Here is a 23,458-nt window from a genome sequence, read left to right on the forward strand (position 1 = left end):
GCGGACAGTGGCAGGGCTGGGCTGAAGCGCCTCTTCCAGGGCCCACCCTGCAGATGAGTGGGGGCCGCGGCGCTCCCGGGCCTGTGGGCTGCAGGAGAGGGTGTCTCCCGTGGAATGGAGGGGAAGGTGATAAGTATGGCCTTGCCCTGCCAGCCCAACTCCACAGTGCCCAGTGCCTCCTAGCTCCAAGTGGGGGGGAGTACGGGCTGGCAGGGGCAGCCACGATTGGGCAGGAAGTGGAAGTAGCCTGGCCCAGGGTGGCCCAGGTGCACACCACCTGCACAGCCTCTTGAAATCTGCTGGGCAGGGGACAGCGCGCGGGTGAGGGTACCTGGCTGGGCATGTGGCAGCTGGGTGAGCGAGGACGTTCTTTCCCGTTTGACGGGCGGGCAGTAGTTGCCATCTTCCCTGTTGGAATCTGCAGAAGACAGGGCAGGGGAAGGGTAAGCCTGCTTTCCCGCCAAGCCCGGCAGGGGCTCGGGGGCCTGGGCAGGGTCTTACCTTCTCCCCCCTCGGGACTGGAGCCGCCAGCTGACCTCTGCAAAAAAAACAAAAACAAAACAAGAGCACACGGGAGGTGGTGAGACGGGAGCGCTTACCCACAGCGCAGCCTGAGCGGACCTGGAAACCCAGCATCCAGGGACCAGCTCCCCAAGACAAGCCAGGCACGCACCCCCACGGAGCCTCAACCAGCCCCTGAAGAACCTTCCGCGCCTGGCTCCCAGACATTCCCGCCACAGGATCCGCCCGCGGGCCAGAAACGCACGAACAACACTGGGACCCCTTCTCTCCCTGCCCGCTCCCACCACCCCCTGCCCCGACACAAGATGCCCTGCATCCAGTGCCCAGGCCACCCGGCTGTTGAGAGCGGATGCACAACGCCCCCTCTGGCTCCTTTCCGTCCCTCGCCCTGGAAAATGTGGTGGTATGGACTGCTGCCTCAAGGCAGGCTTTCCTTGAGCAAGGAAAATGTGGGCAAGCCTTGAACGCTTCAGGCCAAAGTCTACAGTCCCCAAACATGGCAACTGTACAGACTACAGAACAATCCTGAACTAGCTGAATTTCCTCCACCACTATGCTTTCGCTGGAGCGCGTGAGGGACTGACAAAACAGACTTGGGGACTTGTCACTCGTGGGGCAGCCAGCAATGGGCTCAGCGGAGGGTACAGCATCCCTCCCGGCCTACCCAGCACCCCATTTCAGGAGCAAGCACAGGGGTCAAATGTCTTGTTTTCCAGAAGATTCCCCAGGGGTCGGGTGGAGCGGGGAGGGGGGGCACCCCTACAAACCAGGGAGCTGTGAGGGATTAAAAGCTGCCGCGGCATGCAGGAAGCAGGCTGCCAAGTGCAATAAATAAAGCAGGCGCCCACGGGGGCCCGCAGCCCCTTCCTGGGGGGAGGCCCGTCTTCCCATAAAGGGACAGCCAGCCTGCGCTCCTGGCTTTGTAAGGCCCACGCTTGCCGCCTGCCAGATATTCCTTGCTTTTGTTTTCATAAGCCTTAAAGAATGTAAACACTGAGCCTGCAGGCCTGGGACTGGAACATGGGGGTGGGAGGGGTGGTGATGGGCTGTGGGCGTGCGTGTGTGCATGTAGGCTCCACCTAGTCAGGTCACAACACGGCACTGGCCCCTAGCCTGGCGCTCCTGCCAGAAAAGCCAGCTCCAAGTGAGGGACAAGGGATGAGGGCCAGCACCGTGCCAGGCAAGAGCTGGGGCACCAAGGCGATGTCACACAGCAGGCGTGCCGTAAGGTGGTCCTGGGGCAAAGGCAGACACCCGAGTCCAATGTGAAAGAACCCTGCAGGTCAGAGGCTAGCCCGCGGCGTGGCCACCCCCTCGCAGCCAGGACGCCACGAGTGGAGACAAAGGGTTCTTGGGGGCTGCTTGAGGCAAGGGCCTCCCTCGTAGGTGTGCCCAATGCCCAGCACAGGCCTCCCACCAGGGGTGGCACACTCTCACGACCCCCAGGCCATGCCGAGCCCCATGTGCCAGGAGACAAGGCTGTAGTGTGGGCCTTGCCACAGCTCCTTGGGGAAAGGTGGGGCCTCCCCAGACCTGAGTGAAGACAGAGGGTCTTCTGCTGCCGTGCTTGGGGGCAGATGCCAGTGCCCTCGCTGGCACCTGAGAACATGTGACCATGACACCAGTTAGCAGGCCCCCCTCTTCCGGACTCTCCTCTCTCCTTGAGGGACACAGCTCCAGGGAGTGCCCACTACATCCTTAGCCCAGGGAGGCAGCGCCTGGCTACACGGCTGCTGCCCAGCGCCACTGTCACGCCACGCCCTCCTGAGCCCCGCAGGCTGGCTCCGCCTGACCTGCCTTGTGCGGGTCCCTCGGGGAGGCAGATCCTTCCCCAAGGTCTCCTCTTAAGAGTGGCACCCCCTGCCTCACCGCAGGCACCGCCTCTCTGCCCCCACCCACGAGCAGCAGGCCCACCACACCCCACAGGCTGTGGCTCCAGGCTCCTCTCTCCCCTGGCAACTCGATGGACACTACTGATGCTCTAAGGCCCAGCCACGGTGGCCTCCACAATGACCACTGGGCCTGGGGCTGCCATCCCTCCAGGCCCCTGTGCCACCTCGTCCAACGATGCCCTGGGGGGCAGGGGCTCCTCCAGGGCGTGCATTCAGATGACCTTGGCACACAGATGCTCATGGGGCCTTGGTCAAGGACAGGACACTGTGTGTCAGGCTCCCCTATACCATCTGTGCAATGGGAAATGCGTGTGCAGCCGAGGCCATGGTCAGAGGCCCTGAGCCTCCCAGGCCTTGCTATGCTCAGCAGGGGCCATGGTCGCCGTCACAGCCCCTCAGCATGCAGGGACTTTGCTATGTCCAAGCTTCCCTTTGCTGACTCCCACTCATGTCCCAGTGTGGCAGGAGCATGAACGCTGCGCGATTTCACAAACACAGAGACAAGTTCTGGTGCTGGTGGGGTCCCCAAGAGGCTCCACTGTCCGTCACAGCCCGCTGGCGGGGTCCCCAAGAGGCTCCACTGTCCGTCACAGCCCGCTGGCGGGGTCCCCAAGAGGCTCTGTCACAGCCTGCTGGCAGGGTCCCCAAGAGGCCCCACTGTCCGTCACAGCCCGCTGGCGGGGTCCCCAAGAGGCTCTGTCCGTCACAGCCCGCTGGCGGGGTCCCCAAGAGGCCCCATTGTCCGTCACAGCCCGCTGGCGGGGTCCCCAAGAGGCTCTGTCTGTCACAGCCCGCTGGCAGGGTCCCCAAGAGGCCCCATTGTCCGTCACAGCCCGCTGGTGGGGTCCCCAAGAGGCTCTGTCCGTGACAGCCTGTTGGCAGGGTCCCCAAGAGGCCCCACTGCCCGTCACAGCCCGCTGGCGGGGTCCCCAAGAGGCTCCGTCTGTCACAGCCTGTTGGCAGGGTCCCCAAGAGGCCCCATTGTCCGTCACAGCCCGCTGGTGGGGTCCCCAAGCGGCTCCATCCGATACAGCTAGTTGGCAGGATCCCCAGGCTGCTCCATCTTGCGAGTCCTGACTCATCCATCAGCTCAGATGTTCCTCTGGTTACTGAGACGCTGACTGCTAGGTGGGACCAGTGAACCCGCCCGGCGCGGCCGTGGGCGTTAGCTCTGTGTACTCAGGGCTCTCTTCCTGTGTGCCACACCTCTCACTTGATTCATGTCTCCATTAAGAACTTGGGGGATGTCACAGACCCTGTCCCTGAGCAGGGTGTCCAACACTGGGTTAAGGTCCCAGGGATCTCGCCTCGCCTCTCACAGTCTAGGTGGGGCTTGCCAGCCGGGGCGCATGGTACGAGAGTCTTGGGGCCAGCAGGGCAGCTCCCCGGCCCCACATGCTGGCTGCAGAGGCCGCGCTGCCCTGCTCAGCGTGCCTGATGCACCGGCTGTGTTCACTGCACCAAGTCTTGCAGACACCACCTCCCGGTCTCTCCCTGCTACACGGTGGGACGCTGTGCGGAGGGGGTCTGTCCCATACCCAGTTTGGTGAGAACAGCAGCTCGAGTAGTCAACAGCCAGATGCCCTAACCTCATTAACCTCACTCAGGGGACCCTCACACTGCCTTGGGGAAGCTACCCACAGCCACGTGGCAGTGGCCAAGGCCCCGAAGGACAGCGGAGTGAGGACACAGAAGTCACGGCCAAATCCTTCAGACCAGGGAAGTTCTCCCCGCAGCCCGCAGCACAGAGCCTCCTCCCAGGAGGGGCTGCGCTCACTGCCTGGCTCCTCCCGTGTCCCGAGCAGGAGCTTCCCCCAGGCCGCGCGGCCCCACACTCGCTTCCCCAGCACTTGCCATTCTCCTTCGACATGCCAGCCTGGGATCCAGCTCTTGGGTGTCGAGAGAGGGTGGGGCACTCGCACACAGCCAAGACCCCAGAGGGCTGCAGCCCACGGCCAAGGCCCTGTGACAGGGACTCGTGAAGCACCCCAGGGTGGAGCTGTCCCGGCGGAATGAGGGACGCGAGTGATGGTGGGGGCACCAGCACAGACACAATCCCTCTGCTTCTCCTGGACCCCACGACAGGGCGGGAAGCGGCCTCCAGCATGCCCCTGCCGAGACGGAACGGGGTGCATGGACCCCTGTTCTAGAGGATGATGGCAAAGCTGCAATTACTGCCTTCACATGGAACTGCTCCCTTCACACACAGCACGGGGGTGGGGGCGGGGGAGGCTATACATCACCATCTGAGAAAAACCTGCCCTGCCCCGGTGCTGGCCCTGCCCTGGCCGTGGGCCCCACGCGAGCATCCGCCCGCCTCGTGCAGCACAAAGTACCGTGACCCACTCATGGACATCATGCCGCCAAGGCCCTCTCAGACACTCCTGCCCAGCTGGGCCCTGCGGGAGGACACTGGCCTCATCGGCTCCCTTCATCCTAAAGCCTGCGGCCTCCTCTCACTGCAAAGGGGAGGCCCCACTGAAGCTCACCTAGCCCGAGAGCTGATGCCAGCTGGGGTCCCCGAAGGCTCTGGCACGAGCCCGCATGGCAAGTCTCCCAAAGCTGCCATGCCAAGGAAAATCAAGACACGACCACTTGCCAGGTCAGGTGTGCAAATGTCCCCCAGGCCCCAGCCTCACTGTGCCGCCAAGGACACCGCGACCCCCTAGCACACGGCCTGCTTCTTCCAGGGCACTGACTGCACTTGGCTGTTCGCCACTTCTTCCTGCACACCCCGGGGCTCTCTGGCTCAACTCGACTGGCACGGCTTCCTCACCAGCAGGGCACTGCCCGCTCAGGTCTGCCGGGGGCGGCCTGGGGCTCGACGCGGGACGCCTGGGCCCTCCGGCCTTTGAGCACCGGCTACCTACAAGATGGAGTAGACAGTCCTGAGCGCAGGACGGTGTTTTACCTGGCCCAACTCCTCAAACTTCCAAAACCCCAGACAGCTCCCGCTCTTCCAGGGTCACCGTCTTCTCCACCTACGATCTTCCAAAGCCTTCGTGATACAAACACGAGGGCTCAAGGGCTCCCTCGGGCGCCCAGGCTTTTTCTTCTTCCTGCTTTGGTTGAAGACAGGCAGTTCACCGCCTAACCGCGCTCCGCACACAGACCAGGCTGCCACAGCAAGCTGCACCAGGCACCACTGCCCACGCACACGGGGAGCCCTGGGCTGCTGGGACCCCCGCGCTCGGACGCCCCAAGACAGGGAGTGGAGAGAGAAAAACGCAAGTGAGGAGAAAGGGGGTGAGCTGGTTCTCCCTGACTGCCTGGCTCCTCCGTGCCTGCCCCTCCTCGAGTCGCCTCTGGGCGACAGGCAGGTGTCTTGCTAAGGGCAGATTCCTGCGAGATGCCTAACGGAGGGGCTCCTCTCTGCTGGCGCTTCGGCAGCAGGGGCTCAGAGAGAGCTGGCCAACTCCTTACTGGTGCCTAAGGTCCTGACTGGCCGCTGGTGGTGCCGTGCTGGCAGGGCCTGAGGGGCTGGGGGCAGGGCCGTCTGGGCTGGATCCCTGAGCAGCGGACGGGCCGCATGGTGTGGACTTACCCCTGCCAGTTCTTGCGGCAAAGGAGGAAGCCGGGCTTCAGGAGCGGGAGGCGGAGGAGTGCTGGAGGAAGTGCTAGCGGGGCCAGGAGGCTCTAGGGCCCGCTCACCAGCTGGCGGGGGGTGACCCGGGCCTTGGTGGGGAGCCTCAGCCTCCTCACCCGAATCCGACAAGCCTTTTTGCTCTGTAGAGGACTGGGAGCAAAAAAGACAATGTTCCTTCAATGTGAGTCAAGGCTGCCGAGGGTGCGGGGTGGGGGACAGACAGGACCAAGTCAGCGAGCTCCAGGTGCACTGGACGGAACCAGCCCTCCAGGCCGACAGGAACCACAGGGAACCTGGCCTGGGCGCTGAGAGGCTCTGGGGGGCGGGGCATCCAGACCTGGTTCTGTAAACTATATGAGTGGAAGGGGATGGGCAGGGGATGGGCTGCTGTGGGCTCCAGGTGAGGAGGGGCCCTGCTGCATGGGGATAGGAGATGGGTTGGGCACCCAAGGGCTATCGGCGTCCTCAGAACCTGGAGCAGGGGCTGTCTGCAGCGCCGCTCAGGGCGGGGTGAAGGTGGGCTCAGACTGCCACAATGCGGCATACAAGCAGAGGGGCCCAAGGCTGGCTCCTGCATGTGTGTGCAGGTGCGGGGTGCTGGCACTAAGAGCTGGAGCCTACCCACGGGCGCTTCAGCTGAGGGAGGGCCACGGGCAGCCTCCACCCAGCTCACTCCAAGCAGCCCATCCCAGGGCTAACTGGGCAGTCAACTGGTCACGGCAAAAGGGAGGTGGCGCCAGCCAGCTGCATTCCCCAAGTGTCCCCGGAGTCCCCCATGGTGATGCCCAGACCCAAGAGGGGCCTCCCAGGGCTGGAAGCTGTTGGGCCACCACTCTAAGGCACACTCCTTGAGAAGGGGTTGCACCCCAAGACCCTGCACAAGGCAGGGCGCTGTTCTCACCCCTGGAACTACGTGGCTTTGGGGTGTGCTGGGCTGTGGCACTCTGGGTGTGCAAAGTACCTGGTCTCTTCAGCCAGGACTGAGTCCTACTTGGCAATGTGTGAGCCTGGTGGGTTTTTTGAGAATTCATAGGAAGGCAGAAACCAGCCAGGGGTCACAGGAGGCACTCCCAAGGCCCCACTACTCCTTTCTATGCAGTGAGCCCCCAGGCCGCACTCCCCCAGCATGGGCTCTGCAGCGGTCCCAGTCCTGAGCCGGAGCCCCTTGCCAGTGTGCACCAGGAAACTGCCTCTTCCTGCTTACATTGTAACCGCTAGTTTGGAATGTCAATGTTTAAAGGCCCTGGGGGGGTGGGGGGGGCAAACATCCAGGTCCCAAGGGGCCCGTTGTGAACTTCAGGAAGATGAGAAACAAGAGCCAGAAGCAAGATGGAGTTCTTCACCCTGGCCAGGATGGTGGCCCATGGAAGCACGAGCAGCAGCAGCAGCTCCCTTGGAGGCAGGAAAGGCCTTGAGAGCAATAGCAGATGTCACCTCCCACTGCCCACGTGGCTCCTGGTTCTCCCAGGCAAAGCGAGCTCAGCTCTACAGAACAAGACAAGGCCTGCGGTCCGTTAAGGGGCCTTGGCCAGCCTCTGCCAGTGTCCCAGGACACGCAGGTCTCCACCAAGCTCCTGGGAAACGCGCACGCCACAGCAAAACCTCCGCACGGACTGAGGGAACTTTGGGCAGATCTTGTCTGCTACTTCCACGTTCCCAACAACGTTCCGCAGTCCCCTCACAGAACATGTGGCTTACCCAGACACCCCACCAGCCCAGGGGAGGCCTGTGCCCCCCAGGGGTCCTGGATCAGGCTGGCCCTCACAGCCTAGCGGAACACCGTGTGTTTAACGGCCACAGCCGTATACTAAAGGGGTGTCACCCTGCAGGTGCCACGCCCCGAAAGGGCAGTGCCACCACGGCCACAAACACGGAATCCTCAGCACGTCAGACAAATGGCCCTCTGTGTGCACTCCAGGCAGCTCGGGGGGAACAGCCTTCATCCCATCCCTGAGGCACAAACTGCGGCCAACACACAGGTTCTGGCCCCCGCCCCCGTAGCACAGGCAGACGAAGGGAGAGTCCTTCGGTGCCGTCCACCTGGGTTGCCCATCCCAACACTCTGCACAGCCGCTGGCACCGCAGTGACGTGAGGCGTGGGCCATTCGGCACCAGGGCCAGCCAGGCCACGCAGGGTGCCCAAGCCTGTGCCAAGCAGGAAGACAGAAGCCTGGGCTGGTCGCTCAGAGCAGTCTTAACAAACAAACAAATAAACAACCATGGGGAGGAAGCGTGTCGTGCCATGACAGGTTGGGCAATGCTGGCATCCCATACGGCTCCAGGCCAGCAACTCCACTTTCAACCCACCTCCCCACCAACGTGCTTAGGAGCGCAGAGGAGGACGCCCAAAGCCTGTGGGCGACGTGCTGGCAGGATGGCATCCATCAGGAGTGGTGCGCCAAGGGCCCTGTCCCTAGGAGGGAACCTGGCGTCTCACATGGCTATGTGAACGGGGCAGGGTGAGGAGGGCTAGCCCTCTGCGGGGCTGCTTCCCTCCACTTCCGAGTGAAGGGACACACACTTGCCAGGCAACGCCCACAGCCCCCCTCGAGGGGTGGCCACCTGTCAGGCAGTGGCCTCGGCATGGTGCAGGGGCCCACAGCCCTCCCTGCACTGCCTGAGTTCCTCTCCCAGCCCTGGTCCTGATCCCAGCTTCCTGTAGCAGCTCTGTGCCAAGGAGGCGGTGGTGCCAGCTCAGGCAGGGAGGCGGTGGTGCCAGCTCAGGGAATCGGGCTCTCGTCACCCACAGGGGAGGCTGACTGCATCCCAGGCTCCCAGCTTTCACCCTGACCCACGGAGGACATTTGAAGAGTGAACCGTGAATAGCAAATCTTTCTGCGCTTCTGGGGAAGGGTGGGGATGGACAGGACTTTTCAGAAGCAAAGAGCCTAGGGGTGGACGGGGCACCTTTCTCCCAGGCAGGCTTTCCAAGCGCCCATCCTTGGCAGCAACTCCATGCCCATCCCTGGCGGGTCCACCTCGCCACTGCCCAGAGGCAGGAAGCAAGCCACAGGCAACCCAGGCCAGACAGCTGCCCTGCTGCTGCCGTCTGCCACTCTTGGGCCCGTCACTTTAGAATGGAAGGCTGTGGCCATCTGGCCCCTGTCCACCTGACAGCCTTCTGTCCTTGCGCTTGCAGACATTCCCCACGCGCCCTGTCGCACTCCTGCCTCGGAAGCTGGGCTGTGTGGGGGAGGCCACCGACGGGAGGCGGACAGCTGTTATTTTTAGAAGGCCATTTAGAATTGGCTTGGAGTCAATATTTTGATAAGAACTCTGCCTGTGCACTGCTTGCCATGACCTCGAAAGCCTTCCTGGCTAGCCTTAGGTTCACGTTCAACTCCGGCTCCACCCTGGATCTGTCCACTATGCAGCACCCTGGAAGGTCACACCCATGAAGCACAAGGCCATAGGAGACCCCGCCAAAAGGAGACCTCGCTAACAGGAGACCCCAACAACAGGAGCCCTGGCTAACAGGAGACCCCGCCAACAGAAGACCTGGCTAACAGGAGACCCCACTAACAGGAGACCCCACGAACAGGAGAACCTGCTAACAGGAGACCCTGCTAACAAGAGTGCCCCCATTCACAGGAGACCCCAGTAACAGGAGCACCTGTTCTTCTGAACCAACATGACATTGCAGTTCTCTTGCTGGTGGTCCTAACGCCCTCAGGTTTAAGGACCCACTCCTTCCCGCTGTTTGTGGTAACTTGGGGGGCTGCTAGCGGGCTTGCTGGGGGGCGGGTCACCCACGAAGCCCCCTCGTCTGCAGGCCCAGGCTCTATGGCCGCAGCAGCGACCGACCCCTGCAAAGGCGCCGGCGGGCCTGTGTTCCCATCAAATGTTATCACAGAAACGGGGTGGCGACGCCGGAGGGCCTCGGCGTGCTGCGCCGCCACAACTGGAAAGGTGGCTCCGAGGACGATGCCATCACATCTGGAGTTCTTTTAGGGAACCTTGATTTCCCGAACACTAGAGAGAAGCGACCTTGATGCTCGGACCCCTGAGCAATCTTGACTCTGAAGGCCAGAACATGCAAACCAGCTCTGTCAAGTGACTCCCCAGACACACACACACACACATACACACACACACACACACACACGCCAGCAAGCTGCGGAGAGGGGAGGGCACAGGCGGCTGCAGCTCGCCAGCACCCTCTGGGCATGGGCACGGCACGCTGTCGGATTCTCTGGCCAACAAGGAAGTCCTGGTGAAGGCAGGTGAATTACCAAGTTACCAGCCTGGCAGCCGAGGCCGGCACCAAGGGCAGCCACCACAGCCTGAGGACCGGGGAACCCCCCAAACGCTGTCACCGTCAGCAAGAAAAAAGCAGACAATGTGCCCAACTCAGGCAGCTCTGTCACTGCTGTGTGCTGCACCAGGGATAAAGGAAGAGCACCAGAAGGGCCAGGCGCTTCCCAGGGAGCACTCGGCACGCATCCTGCCCCGAGCCAGGAAGACCCCTTGGGTGGTACATGAACCAATGTCCCCAGCAAGCAAACCGGCGACCACCGCCTAGTGGCTCGACAGGCCCCCACACGCTGCTGGCTCCCCACGGGAGGCAGCCCAGGTGTCCCCGGCCACAGCACTGTCAGGGTCCAGCAGGGCGGCAGCGTCACCCCAATGCATGACCGACAGTGTGACAGCTCCGACCCATGGCACAGGCACCTGAGCCGCATCGGCGGGGGCCACGGGACCCTCAAGTGCCCTCCAAGGGCCTGCTCCCCGCCTCCCCTCGGACGAGCAGGGCTCTGAGCCCCTTCCGCGGCAGACCCACCAGCACCTCTCCCCGCCCAGCCTGGTGCAGCGGCCTACCGGCTGCCAGTGTGGCCTGGCGATGGGCGGCTGCCAGGGAAGACCCACCAGAGAAGCGGATGTGAGAGCACGTACCGGCCCCTTACCTTTTGTCCTTTATCCTTTTGAAACACAAAGACGGGTGGAGCAAGGGCGGGCTTCTCTGCAAAAAGAAAAATTGGTTTTTTTCCCCCCAACACTACATTCACACAGCAAACAAAGGTACATTCGTCTGTCATCGACTGAACAAACACAGTTAAGCAAAGCCAGAACACAAAGTGAGCCCGCTGCGGGTGTGAGGACGCAGGCGGGCAGGGCGGGGAGCCACCCGCAGCGGCAGGTGCCACGTGTCAGGCGGAACCTCCTCAACTCCACATCCGGGCAACTGAGTTGGCTCTTACTGGCCGTGTTCAACCTGCAGGCCGGGCTCACCAGTCTGTGCCCAGGCCCTCTGGAGGCCAGCTGCAGCTGCCGCCCATTCCCTTGGGGAGGTTCTGTGCCCCGAAGGGGGAAGGACAGGGTAGCCTGTAGTTCCCTGGTCCCAGGAGCATGTTTTACTCCCCGGGCCAGCCAGGCCCGCAGCCTTTTGCCTCCTGGCACTGGGGGCAGCTGGGATGCCCCCGAGGTGCACTGTGGGACATGCAGATGGCAATTGACCTGACCTTACAAGGCAAGCCCCATGGTCTGAGCCATTCAAGCACAGGGGCCGGCGTGGGGGTGCTTACTGTCAGCAGGCCCTGGGCCCCGCACTGCCCTGAGAGCCACAGCCACAGGCACTAGAGGCTCACCTGGAACCGGGCCCTGGCACAGCATTAGCTCAGACACCCAAGAGCTGGGGAGCCCCCGGGAGAAGGAAGTGGTGCCCCAGGCCCAGAGGCACGGCTGTACTGCCAGGGCTACCCCTGGGGACGTGCTGGGGGGCAGTTGAAGGGGTGTCCCCAAGGCAACTGGAAGGACACCCTAGTTCCCACAGCCCCAGGCCCGCTCCCAGAGCAGTTGGGCAGGCGGCTGTCATGATGGCATCTCTGCCCACGCAAGGTCCACAGCCAGTACCAAGTACAAGGGGCGCAGGTGCGGGTGGCAGGGTCTCTAACCAGGCTGTCACATGTCCCTAAGCCAGCCTGCACCTCTGCCCTGGCTCTCTACTCAGGGACCTTCCTCCCCAACCCTGGGGCAGGCGACCACGGGGCTGCTGGGCTGGGCAGGGGGCAGGTGACCACGGGGCTGCTGCAGCTCTGTGTCCCACCAGGGCCTCAGACGGAGCAAAGCGGCTACTCTAAATCCTGGCAGAGACCCTGGTGGAGCCCGGCCCAGGAAACCACCAAACGTGGATGCCCTCCTCAGCCACAGCTTGGTCTGCGCAAGGGCGTAGGCCTGCCAGGGGCACAAACCCTGGACTCGCCTCCAAGCAAAGCTCAAATGCTCCCCGCTCTTCCGAGCAAGTGGCTGCCACCTGGTGTGTCACATGCAGGGGACCTCCCCACCTGCTAAGGCCCAGAGAGCTCACAAGATGGCAACCTCTGCCAGGCACTGCCTGGGCACACCAGGAGGGGCTAACGGCATGAGCTGCGAGCCCTGGGTGCCAGATGGAGGGAGAGCTCTGAACCTGGGCCCAGTGTGGGCTGGGGTGGAGGAGGAGGAGGCGCGAAAGGGCCAGTCCATAGAAGATGGAGGTCAGACATGCTCTCCCAAACAGCCCTGTCCCCCCTCCACCCCTATGCATATCGATACCCACACCCCACTTCACATCCGGGGGCGGGGTGCTGTGCAAACACCTCAGGCAGAGGGCCTAGAGGGGTGAGCCCCTAGATAGGGAGTCAACCGCTTCCACTCCAGCCTCAGCCCCCGCAGGGAGGCAACGTCTGTGTGCATTCCGTGCCAGTCAACCAGGGCTCTGCTGCCAGGACACACTGGGACACCTGCTGGCGGCAAGCAGGAGGTTCACCCGGAAAGGAACCTGGAGCCCCCACCTCACCCAGGGCACCAGAGCCTCACCCCTCGTGACGATACGGGGTGATGCAGCGACCTCCCCCTCATGAGCACCCCCCAGCCTGCTCCCGGTGAGCGGCCAGAGCCCACCACCTGCATGCCCAGGGGCAGGGACGACGGGGGTGCTGGCGGTGGTGTGGGGGAATTCTACCCACCAGAGACCTTCCAGGGACCCGGGTCCTCCCAAAAACCCAAACCCGCATCAACACACTCTGCACCCCACCCCCAGATTCCTTCAGGCTCGCCTCAGCTGTAGGTTTTGGTTCTATACGCAAAGGAGTTGGGGGAAAAGCAGCCTATTTTGGGGGGGCTGGGCAAGACAGAGAAGGCTGGGAATGGGAAGGGGCCGTCCTAGAGTGGCTGCCCACACAGGTCAGCACAGTTAGACGTCACACCTTCCACACGCTTTCCAACACCTTGGGGTGGGGGGTTCGGGCACTGCCAGGTACAAGGCAGGAGCGCTGAGCTGGCCACCCTCTTCCTCCCCGGCTCACCACACAGGGACTGCTCAGTACCCTGGTGGCCCGTGGAAGCTGTGGGGCAACGGCCTCTGTCCTGTGTGTGGCCTCTGGACCCAGCCAACACAGCACGCAGCCCCCTCTCTCTGCACCTGTCTCCAACCTGCCAGATGCGAGGGTCCCCCCTGTACCCTCTCACCATCCTCACATCCCACCCACTGGAGCCCGGGACCCACGCCTCAGCCATAGGAAGGGCTCAGACCCCATGCCCAACCCCCCTTGGCAGCAGTTCTGGGCATGAGACAGTTATCTGTGTCAGACCCCCATGGGACCCTGGAGGGTGTCCTGCCGGCCAGGAGCTCACATCACCACCCACGGAGGCACTCTGGGGGCCCTTCTGGGAGGACGCATCTGAACAGGACAAGCAGCACGTGGCCAGCTCACGGGACCCAGGGTGGCACTACAGCCTTGTACCCCAGCGATGGCCAAGGGTGACAATGGTACGCAGCATGGACCTCTACCCGTGGTTGAAGCCTCAGGCTGCTCGGAGGCCACGGGCCTCTCCCCTGCAGGGTTGCAGCTTCCCTCCTAACCCAAGGTGGCACCCCAACACAGGAATGACAGTGTAGGGCCCCAGGGGCTGGGAGCAGGTGCATGGGGGCCTGGGCACCCACACACACAGCAGGGTAGACGGCATTGCTGGCTAGGAGAAGGGCCAAAACCTGCTTCGTCATGGAGCTCACGGGTGTCACGAAAAGCAGTATGCGCAGACTTCAAAATAAACTCCTGTACTCCAACGATTTAAAAATAGGTTGATCGGGCCCAGCGGAGTGGCCTAGAGGCTAAAGTCCTCACCTTGAATGTGCCGGGATCCCATAAGGGCGCCAGTTCTAATCCCGGCAGCTCCGCTTCCCATCCAGCTCCCTGCCTGTGGCCTGGGAAAGCAGTGGAGGACGGCCAGAGCCTTGGGACCCTGCACCCGCGTGGGAGACCTGGAAGAGGCTCCTGGCTTCGGATCAGCTCAGCTCCGGCTGTTGTGGGTACTTGAGGAGTGAGCTAGCAGATGGAAGAGCTTTCTGTATCTCCTTCTCTCTGTAAATTTGCCTTTTTAATAAAAATAAATCTTTAAAAAAAGTTGATTTAAAAGGCAGAGCGATGCAGAGGAGAGACACTCTCAGTGGGCACAGGGCTGGTCCTGAAGCCGGAAGCCAGGCATTCTAGGTGGTCTCCCACAGGGTGCCAGGGACCCAAGGACGTGGGTCATCACCTGCCCCAGCAGGGGGGCAGAAACTGGCCCTGACAGGGGACACCGGTGCTGCAGGAGGCTTAAGCACCCCATTCCCTGGGCTCTGTGCAGGACGCCTGGAATGTGGGTGCCAAGGGCCAGGAGCAGGACAGTTTCAAACAGCCCAGGGATGAGGACTCCAAGGCTTTATCTGGGCCTGCTCAGACGGTGGCAAACCTTCACCAGGCAATGACTACAAGGGAGGAAGCCTTGGGCAGTTGGGGGCAGCAGCTGCCCATCCAGGAAGGGGGAGGCGGGTCCTGCTGGCCACTGCGAGGGTCTGCCCCAGCCAGGGGAACAGGCTAGCAGGAGCCGAGACACTCCTGGGCTCAGCCCTGGCTTCCACAGCAACGCTGGCATTCCCCAGCACTTCCTCACGTGCTGGGGTTTACTGCCCGGTTCCACTGGGTCTCTGTGGCTACCTTAGGAGATACTGGACCAACACCCTTCTGTCCAGGGGAGGAGATGCAAATGGCCTGTCTGAGGTGGAGCCAACCCTGCAGGCTGGGTGGGCCCAGGGAGCCCACAGCACACATAGGAGGCGCCTCCTCCCACCACTCCCGCTCAGCCAGGCCTCAGAGCAGCAAACAGACGCCCCATTCTTTCAACAAACAGTGGCATGACTAAAGCGGCTGTCAGGGAGAGTGCTGACAGTAAGATCAAGGGGCCGGGGCCGAGTTCCGGGGTCGGTGCGGGGCCTCCCGGCAGGCTCCAGAACTCCATGTGCACCGACACCAACGGCAGTTCCCTGGGGAAAGCGAAGCACTCAGGCCGTCCGGAAAAGCACCAGAGCCGCATTCCAAGGAGTACATTCAGCCACGAAGCAAGTCGCACTCTGTCCCAGATGTTTAACCAATGGATTCTTCGCATAGCATTCATAATCCACAGGGCAGCTGGGCCATCTCCTGCCCCTCCCGCTGTCCTGGAGCCCCGGGGCCCCTCGCTGGGATCACCTCCAGCCCCACAGAAGCCTGGCGTGGCTCTGCCTTCTCGGCTCAGTCCCCTCCTAGCTGATGCCCCCAGCCGGAAAGCTGCTTAGGGCTCTGCACCCCGTGTCAGCAAGGTACTTAGTAAAATTAGCTGTAATAGCGGCCAACGTCTCTTTAATCTTCTTATCTGGGAAAAAACATGGAAAGCATCTCACGGACCCAAGGAGCCTGAATCCCCCGGAGACACAGCACGCTCCCCTCCGAGCCGGTCACTGGGCTCAGGAGTGACTGTGATCGGTCTTCCATAGCAACATGCAGACACATCTGTTATCTCAACTCACCACCAACAAATTCCAGGCCACTGCCAGGGAGACCCTCCGAATCTCCACGCCCGGTCCGGCCGGTGGGAGGGCAGTTATCAGGAGCGGGCAGGGGGATGGCATCTTCCTGAAGTGCCCTCCACCTGGCTGCTACCTTCACCCCCTGCGACCCCACGTGACCTCTAACAGCAGCGCAAGCAGCAACAGGTGACCCCGACCCGTGGAGTGGTCTCTGCCTGCTCCTCACGCCACCACAGCGAGCCCTCCCGACACAGGCCACCACGCTGGGGGAGGCAAGACTTAGAGCAGGCGCCTTCCACACGCGCAGCCTCCGGAATGAAGTTAGGCTCGCCACGCCGTCAATCCCGCAGCCCACCCCCGAGCCCACCCCAACATGCAGGACCTTGAGGCACAACTTGTGCTGGGGCGCCGGGGTGCCCTGAGCTCTGCAGAAAACCCTCAAACGAGCCGAGGCAGGGCAAGCACGGAAGCCAGCCGCTGCCTGGGACCCCGGGGGACAATCTGGGAGACGTCTCCGTCCTGCCACTAGGTGGCAGGACGCCAGCACGACTGCCAAGGCAGCGGGCATCACCAGGGCACGCAGCCCCGGGAGGTGGCGGGCAAGTGAAGCACCAGGCCTGGGCACTGTCCCCTCTGTCTGCCAGGCACAGCCATCGGGACCGTGACTGCATTACAAAGGCCGCCAAGTAAGCTCCCCGGGCAAACTCCGCATCGAGCCCCACGTGTCACATGTAAGAACTTGAGAGGGGAAGGGAGATGCCAGAGAAGCTGGGTGCCCCAGTACCTCCCGGAGGCGCTCCGGGGCAAACGGGGCAGGACAGGACAGGGACAGTGCGTGGTCAGTGAGGCCTGGCCGAGGCGGTCACCTGCAGCTCAGACAAGCCACCAAAGGTAGGGCACCGCCGGGGCAGAGGCTGACAGTGCACAGCCCACGTGGCTGAGAGCTTCTGGGAGAGGTGAGGAAACAGCACAGGCCAGGTGTGGGATCTGACTTACCCAGTAAGGGAACGACCCCACCTGACCGGGGGCCCCACGCCACCTCCCCACTCTCAGCTGTCAGAGGACCCCACTGGGGCAGCCGCCTGGCTCACAGCGAGGATGCCATCCGCTGGGCTTGTCCCCTGACCCGTGTGGGACACCCGAGCTCAGTTCTGGACTCCCGGCTTGGGCCTGGCCACCTTGACCATGGCCATGACCCCTACCGTGAGCGGTGCACGCTCTGAGCCCCCCAGGCAGACAGTGCTGACAATGACCAGGCCCCTCAGGTGCCCAGCAGCCACAGCCGCTGAGCCGCCCTTCCTGCTGACGGCACACAGCCACTCAGCCCCAGCAAGGCAGAAAGTCTTGCACCTCCTTCCCTACCCAAGCTCTTACAGATACAACATGGGACCCAGGCCTGGCACCGTAGCCTAGTGGCTAAAGTCCTCGCCTTGTACGCACTGGGATGCCATATGGGCGCCGGTTTGTATCCCAGCTGCCCCACTTCCCACCCAGCTCCCTGCCTGTGGCCTGGGAAAGCAGTGGAGGGCGGCCCAAAGCCTTGGGACCCTGCACCTGCGTGGGAGACCCGGAACAGGCTCCTGGCTCCTGACTGGATCAGCTCAGCTCTGGCCGTTGCAGCCACTTGGGGAGTGAACCAGCGGGTGGAAGACCTTTCTCTCTGTCTCTCCTTCTCTCTGCAAATATGACTTTCCAATAAAAATAATCTTAAAAAAAAAGTGCGGGACTCAATTCTGAGTGGACAGCTGCCTGCAGCATGGCACATGTGGAGGGTTTACTCTGGCAAACACATCTGAGATTTACCCTCGGGGCTGGCACCGTGGCAGTGCAGGTTAAGATGCCACCTGTGGTGCTGCGTCCAGGATCCAAGTGCTGGTTCAAGTCCCAGCTGCTCCACTCCCATTGCAGCTCCCTGCAAATGCAGCTGGGGAGGTAGTGAGCGGAGGACGGGCTGAGGGCTTGGGCCCCTGCTCTCTTGCCCACATAGGAACCCAGCTGGAGTTCCTGGCTCCTGGCCTCAGTCTGCCTCAGCTCTGGCTGCTACCAAACAAGGGAATGGGTGAGTTACTATGCCTTTCAAATGCACAAGTAAAGCTTGGGCAATACCGGCATCCCACACAGGTGCTCATTCGAGTCCTGGCTGCTCCACTTCCCATTCCACTCCTTGTCAATGGTCTGGGAAAGCGCAGGGGTGGCCCAGGTGCTTGGGCACCTGCACCCATGTGGCTGTGGCTCCTGGCTCTCTGGGGTCACCTGGGGAGTGGCCCAGCTGATTAAAGATCTGTCTCACTTCTTGTGCAGTCCAGGCATACACTTGGAACACCCTACAACAACCCCCCATTTTTTTTTTTTGAGCACCACAGGCAGGCCCTGGGAAGGCAGTGTTGCACACGGGTCAGCACACAGGCCAACAGGTGCCCATGAACTTGACACCACGCAGCAGAGAGGAGGTATGCGGGCTCCGTGCCTCACTGGCTGGGCCAGTCCACTGGTATACAGCGCCCTGGCTGCCAGCCATCCTCTCAGCGCATGTTCTGGGTACACGCCTCTCCAGGGCTCCTCACCCACTCGGGCATTCTCACCCAGCACCTGGTGGTCACGGGACACACTGTGGCGTCCCTGCGTCCCCTGTGGACACTGTTGGAGTCTAACCTGGGCGTTTATCACATCTGGGGCCGCAGGGGTTTAGGTGGGCAGAGGCCGACCCAGCGGTGGGGAGCCGGGATGAGGGGTGAGGTCCTCGCTGGCCGCCCGGCATGAGAGCCATCAGCCCAATGCCAACTGCGCCGAGGGCAGAAGCCTGGCCACTGGGAAAAACAAAGGAAGGAAGGAAGGCCGTCAGAGTCTTAACTCACACACACAGTGAGCCACCCTGCGGGTTAAGCCGCTGCTGTGGGGAGGGGGCCTCACCCAACTTGGGAGCGCGGGTTCAAGTTCTGGCTGCTCTACTTCCCACCCTGCGGACACCATCTCAGGAAGCAGCGGATCATGGTTCGAGTACCTGGGACCTTAGCTGGGTGGGCAGCACACAGCTCCCTGCTGTGGATGCACCTTCCCTTAAGGGGACATGGGGAAATGCCGGCAGACACCTTGGGAGGGGTGACCAGGGACACGCTGTCATGCCATGGAGGACAGCGAAGGGGACCGGCCCACATCCTGCTGCAGCTCTCCACTCCCTGCACTGACACAGGAACTCCAAGCCGGACGACTGCCCAGGCACGAGGTACACATGAACGCAGGTCCACCCGTCCCTGCACCAGGCTGTCCACTGGAACCTGCCGACAGGCCGAGGCTGCAGTGACTGGCTGGGGCAGGCCTTGTCCACCCACAGCAACCACAGGGCCCTCGCCATTGTCCCCAGGGGTCACAGCCCCAACGCTGGCAAGCACCATGCTGGACACCAACCGCAAGAAAATGGCAGACTGCTCGGGCAGGCCCACCTGGACAGGATGCAGCCACTGCACACAGAGCAGCGAGGAGGGCAGCCTTCTCCACACGGCAACAAGAGGCAGCGGCCGGCTGCCCCTGTGGTGCTGCCACACGCCACATGGTCTCTACAGATGCCACCGTCAGGCCACAAGGGAGCTCTCTGCCAACCTGCGGCCCTGGAGCTCCATCTTCGACAGCCACTGCCACGAGCTCCCCTGGGAGATGAGCACACCGAACCCCAAAACACCGCAGGAGCAGGGCATACTCAGCTCCATGCTGAGAGCACCCCAAGAGCCTGCTGAAGCTTCCATGCCAGCCCAGCTCAGCCGGGCACCAGGAAGGGCGCAGGCAGTGGGCGCATCGCCCACCTCACGGGTCATAGCTGCTCTGGACAAAATGCTCTGACAAAATGCTATGGGCAGACCGGGGGGCTGGCTAGAGAAATTTGGACCACCCCAACCCCGAAATAACTGTGTTAGATACTAACGGAAAACAAACTAGCAGGTGAACCCAACGCTTGCAGCCCCCCGAGCTAGCCAGCAGCTGCCGTCCACACGACAGACCCGAAGGTCCCGTGTCCTGCGTGGGCTCCGCAGGGCGGCCCAGGAAGCTTCTGTTCTCATCCACCACTCGCTTTCAACCAGGCAGAGGGTCATGGCAGGTGCCACGTGATGGTCCCTGAGGGCCGAGACCACTAGAGGAGGGGCCTGCCACCGGTACAGGGTCACCTGGACACAGCTGGACAACGCCCTTGCAACACTGCTTTCTCCATGGAGCCCACAGGACGGCCACCTGGACACTGCCACGAAGCACCACCATCTTCAGCAGTCTGCGAGAAAGCCCATAGCTGGGCTCAAGTTTCACAGAGCCCTAAGTTTTCTATCTACCCGCCAAGAGCCTGGGAGAAACTTCACTTTTTTTTTTTTTGGAAGTATGCAAAGACCTTGGAGCTCCTGAGGCACCCAGGTCGGCTCTCAGCCACCACCCAGCTTCATTTCCATGAGACATTCATGAAAATGCACCCTGTCAGCCCAGGGAAGGGGTGGGGAACCTGGAGTGACCCCCCCCCCCGCCGAACGAGAGCCAGTCAAGGAAGGCCTACGCAGTCGCATCTGACCCTGCTTGTGTGAGCAAGGCTGCGAGCCAGCTGAAAGACACCACTGAAGAGGGGACACCCCGGCACCCCGATAACTTCTCCCTGGGACAGGCTGGCCCAGTGGTCAAGATGCTGCTAGCCACACGTGCGTCTCACGTGGTGCTCCTGGCTTGGCGTCTCGGCCACCTTCCCGACCCCAGCTCTGGTCCACGCTGTGGTGCACACTGGGGGTGGCAGGCAGCGGGTGGCTCAATCGTAGAGACCCCCACCCATGAGTGTGGACGGCTACACTCCCACCCCGAGCACCGCCAAGAGGCTGGGTGACGTGCCAAGCTGCCCAGGCAAACCTTACCTAACTCCAGCCAGCAAAGCACACTTCATGAAAAGGACCGCCCCCACCCTCCCCAGCACTGCCCTTGCCCCAGCTTGGCTGTGCTCCAGGGGGTGCTGAGCCCTCACCCCAAGGGCCACCTGCTCCCCAACACTCCGAGGGTAAGGCCGAGCAGGTCTGGCAGGTGGACACGGCAGACCAGGTACGGGTGGTTAAACGCAGCCCCTCCCGCCCACACAGGGAGTGTATAACTGCAGGCTGAGGGGTCGACTGGCGCACACACCACGCTCAGAACGCCCCACCAGCCAGGTGAGGAAAGGAAGGCATTCGGATAGGGCCTTCCCCCGACACGACCCAGCGAGCGTGCGGCCGACCCCACGCACAGACCGCTCTGCCCTCCCCTTTGCCCAGGGCAAGAGGCTGCGTGCATGACCCCAGGAAGCAGGTTGGGGGATGCCACTAGGGTGTTGAGCACCCCACGGTACATGAGGCATCCTCCCCAACAGAGCCTTCTGCACCCCCAAAGTTGCTATGGGTGCAGCAAGAACTCTGCTGCACCAGGAACCGTCTATGGACTCTGGGTGGGGGAGGCGTCTGTGCTGCCTTTGAACTCGCCAGTGGTCCCAACGCTCCCTGCTCGCTGTCTCCTCACTCTTCCTGACCGACCACACCAGGGCCACCCCAGCAACTCCACGCTCGATGCCTGAGGCACCCGGGGGTGCCATATGCAAGCACCGGGAGAGGGGCCCTCTGGCTGCACCTTGCACCCTGGGCTCCAGGAAAGGCCAGGAGGGTTGGGGGTAGCCCCCTTCAGATACCCACAGCTTGCAAACAGGACCATCCTTCTCTCCCGAGGTGCTCAAGGCAGCGGGGTCTCAGCGTCACGGCACTCCCAACCCCGAATCCCACAGGCTGCCCTTTAGGTGAGACCAATGTTTGGCCACAGCGGACAGCGGACAGCCACTGCCTGGCCTGCAAAGCCAGGAACCCATGAGGTACTGCCTGGAGTCACAGCCAAACACATGACAAAGTCTTGCCTTTCCTGGCAGGTAAGTCCCGCTTTCTCTGGGTGGGGGCAAGCTATAGCCAGAACTGCGGTCTCTGAGAGCACAGAGGGTGGCAGGGACATCTGGGCCACAGAGCGGACCTCCCATGGACGGCTGTCCTGGAAGGAGCAAGTCAGACGACCCCCCAAACAGCCGCTGAGTACAGCAGGTGTGAGGCGCAGCCGCTGTGTTTCGGCATTCCGATCCTCCATCCCGCTGGACTCATTCTCCCACGCATCAAGCTCCGAGGACCCAGGGACCTTGACAGCGTCCAAACCCCTACCTTCTGGGAGCTCAGAAACCCAACGCAGCCACGCCACGTCATGGGCCAGACGGCGGGCGGCAAACGAGACAGGTGCCCGGAAAAGTTCTCCCACGCTCAGAAAAACAAAACAAACATACAAGAGTGCCCGCAGGTGGGGCTGGGGACAAGAGCACCTGGTCTAACCACACAGGGTCGGGAGGCATCCTAAGCAGTGACGGCGGGCGGTGAGCCAGGGAGAGAGCTGGGGGGTCCCCTCTCACCAGGGCTTCAGGTGGAGCTGTAAGGTGCGTAGCAGGGACCTATGGTTTAGGAATAACTGATCCGATGTGGACTGTATGGAAGAGCGGGGGAAGGAATTAGGGTGACTGCTGGGTGGCAGTGCTCGGGGCAGACTGTGGGGACACACTAGACATTGCAACTGGACACGTGGGATCTTGAATACAGACGTCAAACCAGGGCAGTTCATCAGCCTGGTTCCCCTGGTCAGTCGGTCCTTCTGCTGCCTGGGCCTGACGCCCACCCAGACGCCAGCAGCAAGCCGGCAGCCAAGCTTGGGGTTCAGTGGTGGTGGCGGGGGAGGGTGCTCCCCTTAGGTGGGCCGCCCCCTGATTCCCCGTCACTCTTATGCCTGCCCCGCAGCTGCACTTTCTCAAGCCAGCTGAGACAGTTGGACTACACGCTTCCCTCGTGTACACGCAGCAGCAGCGCCTGGGAAAAATTGGGGGTGCCCTGCAAAAAGGTAGTGGAGGGAGCACCCTGGGTGCTTGGCAACATGAAGGAGCTCAAATGCAGTTCCCAATGCAAGACACCCCAAAGCTCGAGTAGGCGGGGCCCCGGGAGGAGCGTGTTGGGGGGGGTCGGTCCACTTTGTCCACCACGCCATCGTAAAATAATAATAATAATGATAAACACGCAGCAAGGAAAGAAGGCAGGGGACGGAGCTTTCAAAGCGAGCGGCAGCTCAGATCACGCCACGGAAGGGCTCCAGAAGGGACGAGACAAGGGGTCCCCGAAGGAGAGGGAAGTGGGGTGCCAAGTCCGGGGTGCAGTGCGCGGGGGGCAGCACGGGGCACCCCGAAAATGAAGGGGTGCCAAGCGGGGCCCCGGGCTCTCCTGACACGGCCGGACGTACCTCCCCGCCCCCCTGGGACCCTCAGGGCGGCCACCCCGGGGGCTGGGACCCCCCATTTCCCCCCGACACACACACATTCACACACACACACAGCACCCCGACCCTCCTGGCCGGCCCGGCCTGCGGGGACGCCATGGAGGAGCGGCCAGCGCGGCCCGCCGGCTCTCGGCAGCCCGGGCTGCTCACCCTTGGGCCCGTGGAGACCCGCGGCCCCCCGACCCACGGCCCCCCGACCCCCGGCCGTCACCCCGACCCCCCGACGGCGCCTCCCCTACCTTCGTTCGCCAGGTCCGCCATTTTACTTCCTTAAGCCCTCCCACAAGGCCCCGCGCGCCGGCCCGGGCTCAACCTGCGGGCGGG

General features: G+C 62.6%; 1 protein-coding gene across 5 annotated transcripts in view; it reads right to left on the reverse strand.

The window, feature by feature from the left end:
• The window catches only part of RANBP3 (RAN binding protein 3), a 32,049-nt gene extending 8,591 nt beyond the window's left edge, over nucleotides 1–23,458 (reverse strand). For 3 of the 5 annotated variants that reach the window (XM_040990807.1, XM_040990805.1, XM_040990808.1), the window contains exons 1-5: nucleotides 23,374–23,458; nucleotides 10,905–10,960; nucleotides 5,959–6,150; nucleotides 502–538; nucleotides 332–418 (exon numbers count right to left, since the gene is read on the reverse strand). In XM_040990807.1, the coding sequence (XP_040846741.1) occupies nucleotides 332–418; nucleotides 502–538; nucleotides 5,959–6,150; nucleotides 10,905–10,960; nucleotides 23,374–23,395 (394 nt within the window). In that variant the 5' untranslated portion in view covers nucleotides 23,396–23,458. The remainder of the gene's footprint in view (nucleotides 1–331; nucleotides 419–501; nucleotides 539–5,958; nucleotides 6,151–10,904; nucleotides 10,961–23,373) is intronic. The other 2 variants (XM_040990810.1, XM_040990809.1) reach the window with 1 other exon arrangement.

Source organism: Ochotona curzoniae, unplaced genomic scaffold (genome assembly GCF_017591425.1).
Source record: "Ochotona curzoniae isolate NIBS_2020 unplaced genomic scaffold, NIBS_Ocur_1.0 contig_605, whole genome shotgun sequence".
In the NCBI taxonomy this organism is placed as follows: Eukaryota; Metazoa; Chordata; class Mammalia; order Lagomorpha; family Ochotonidae; genus Ochotona; species Ochotona curzoniae.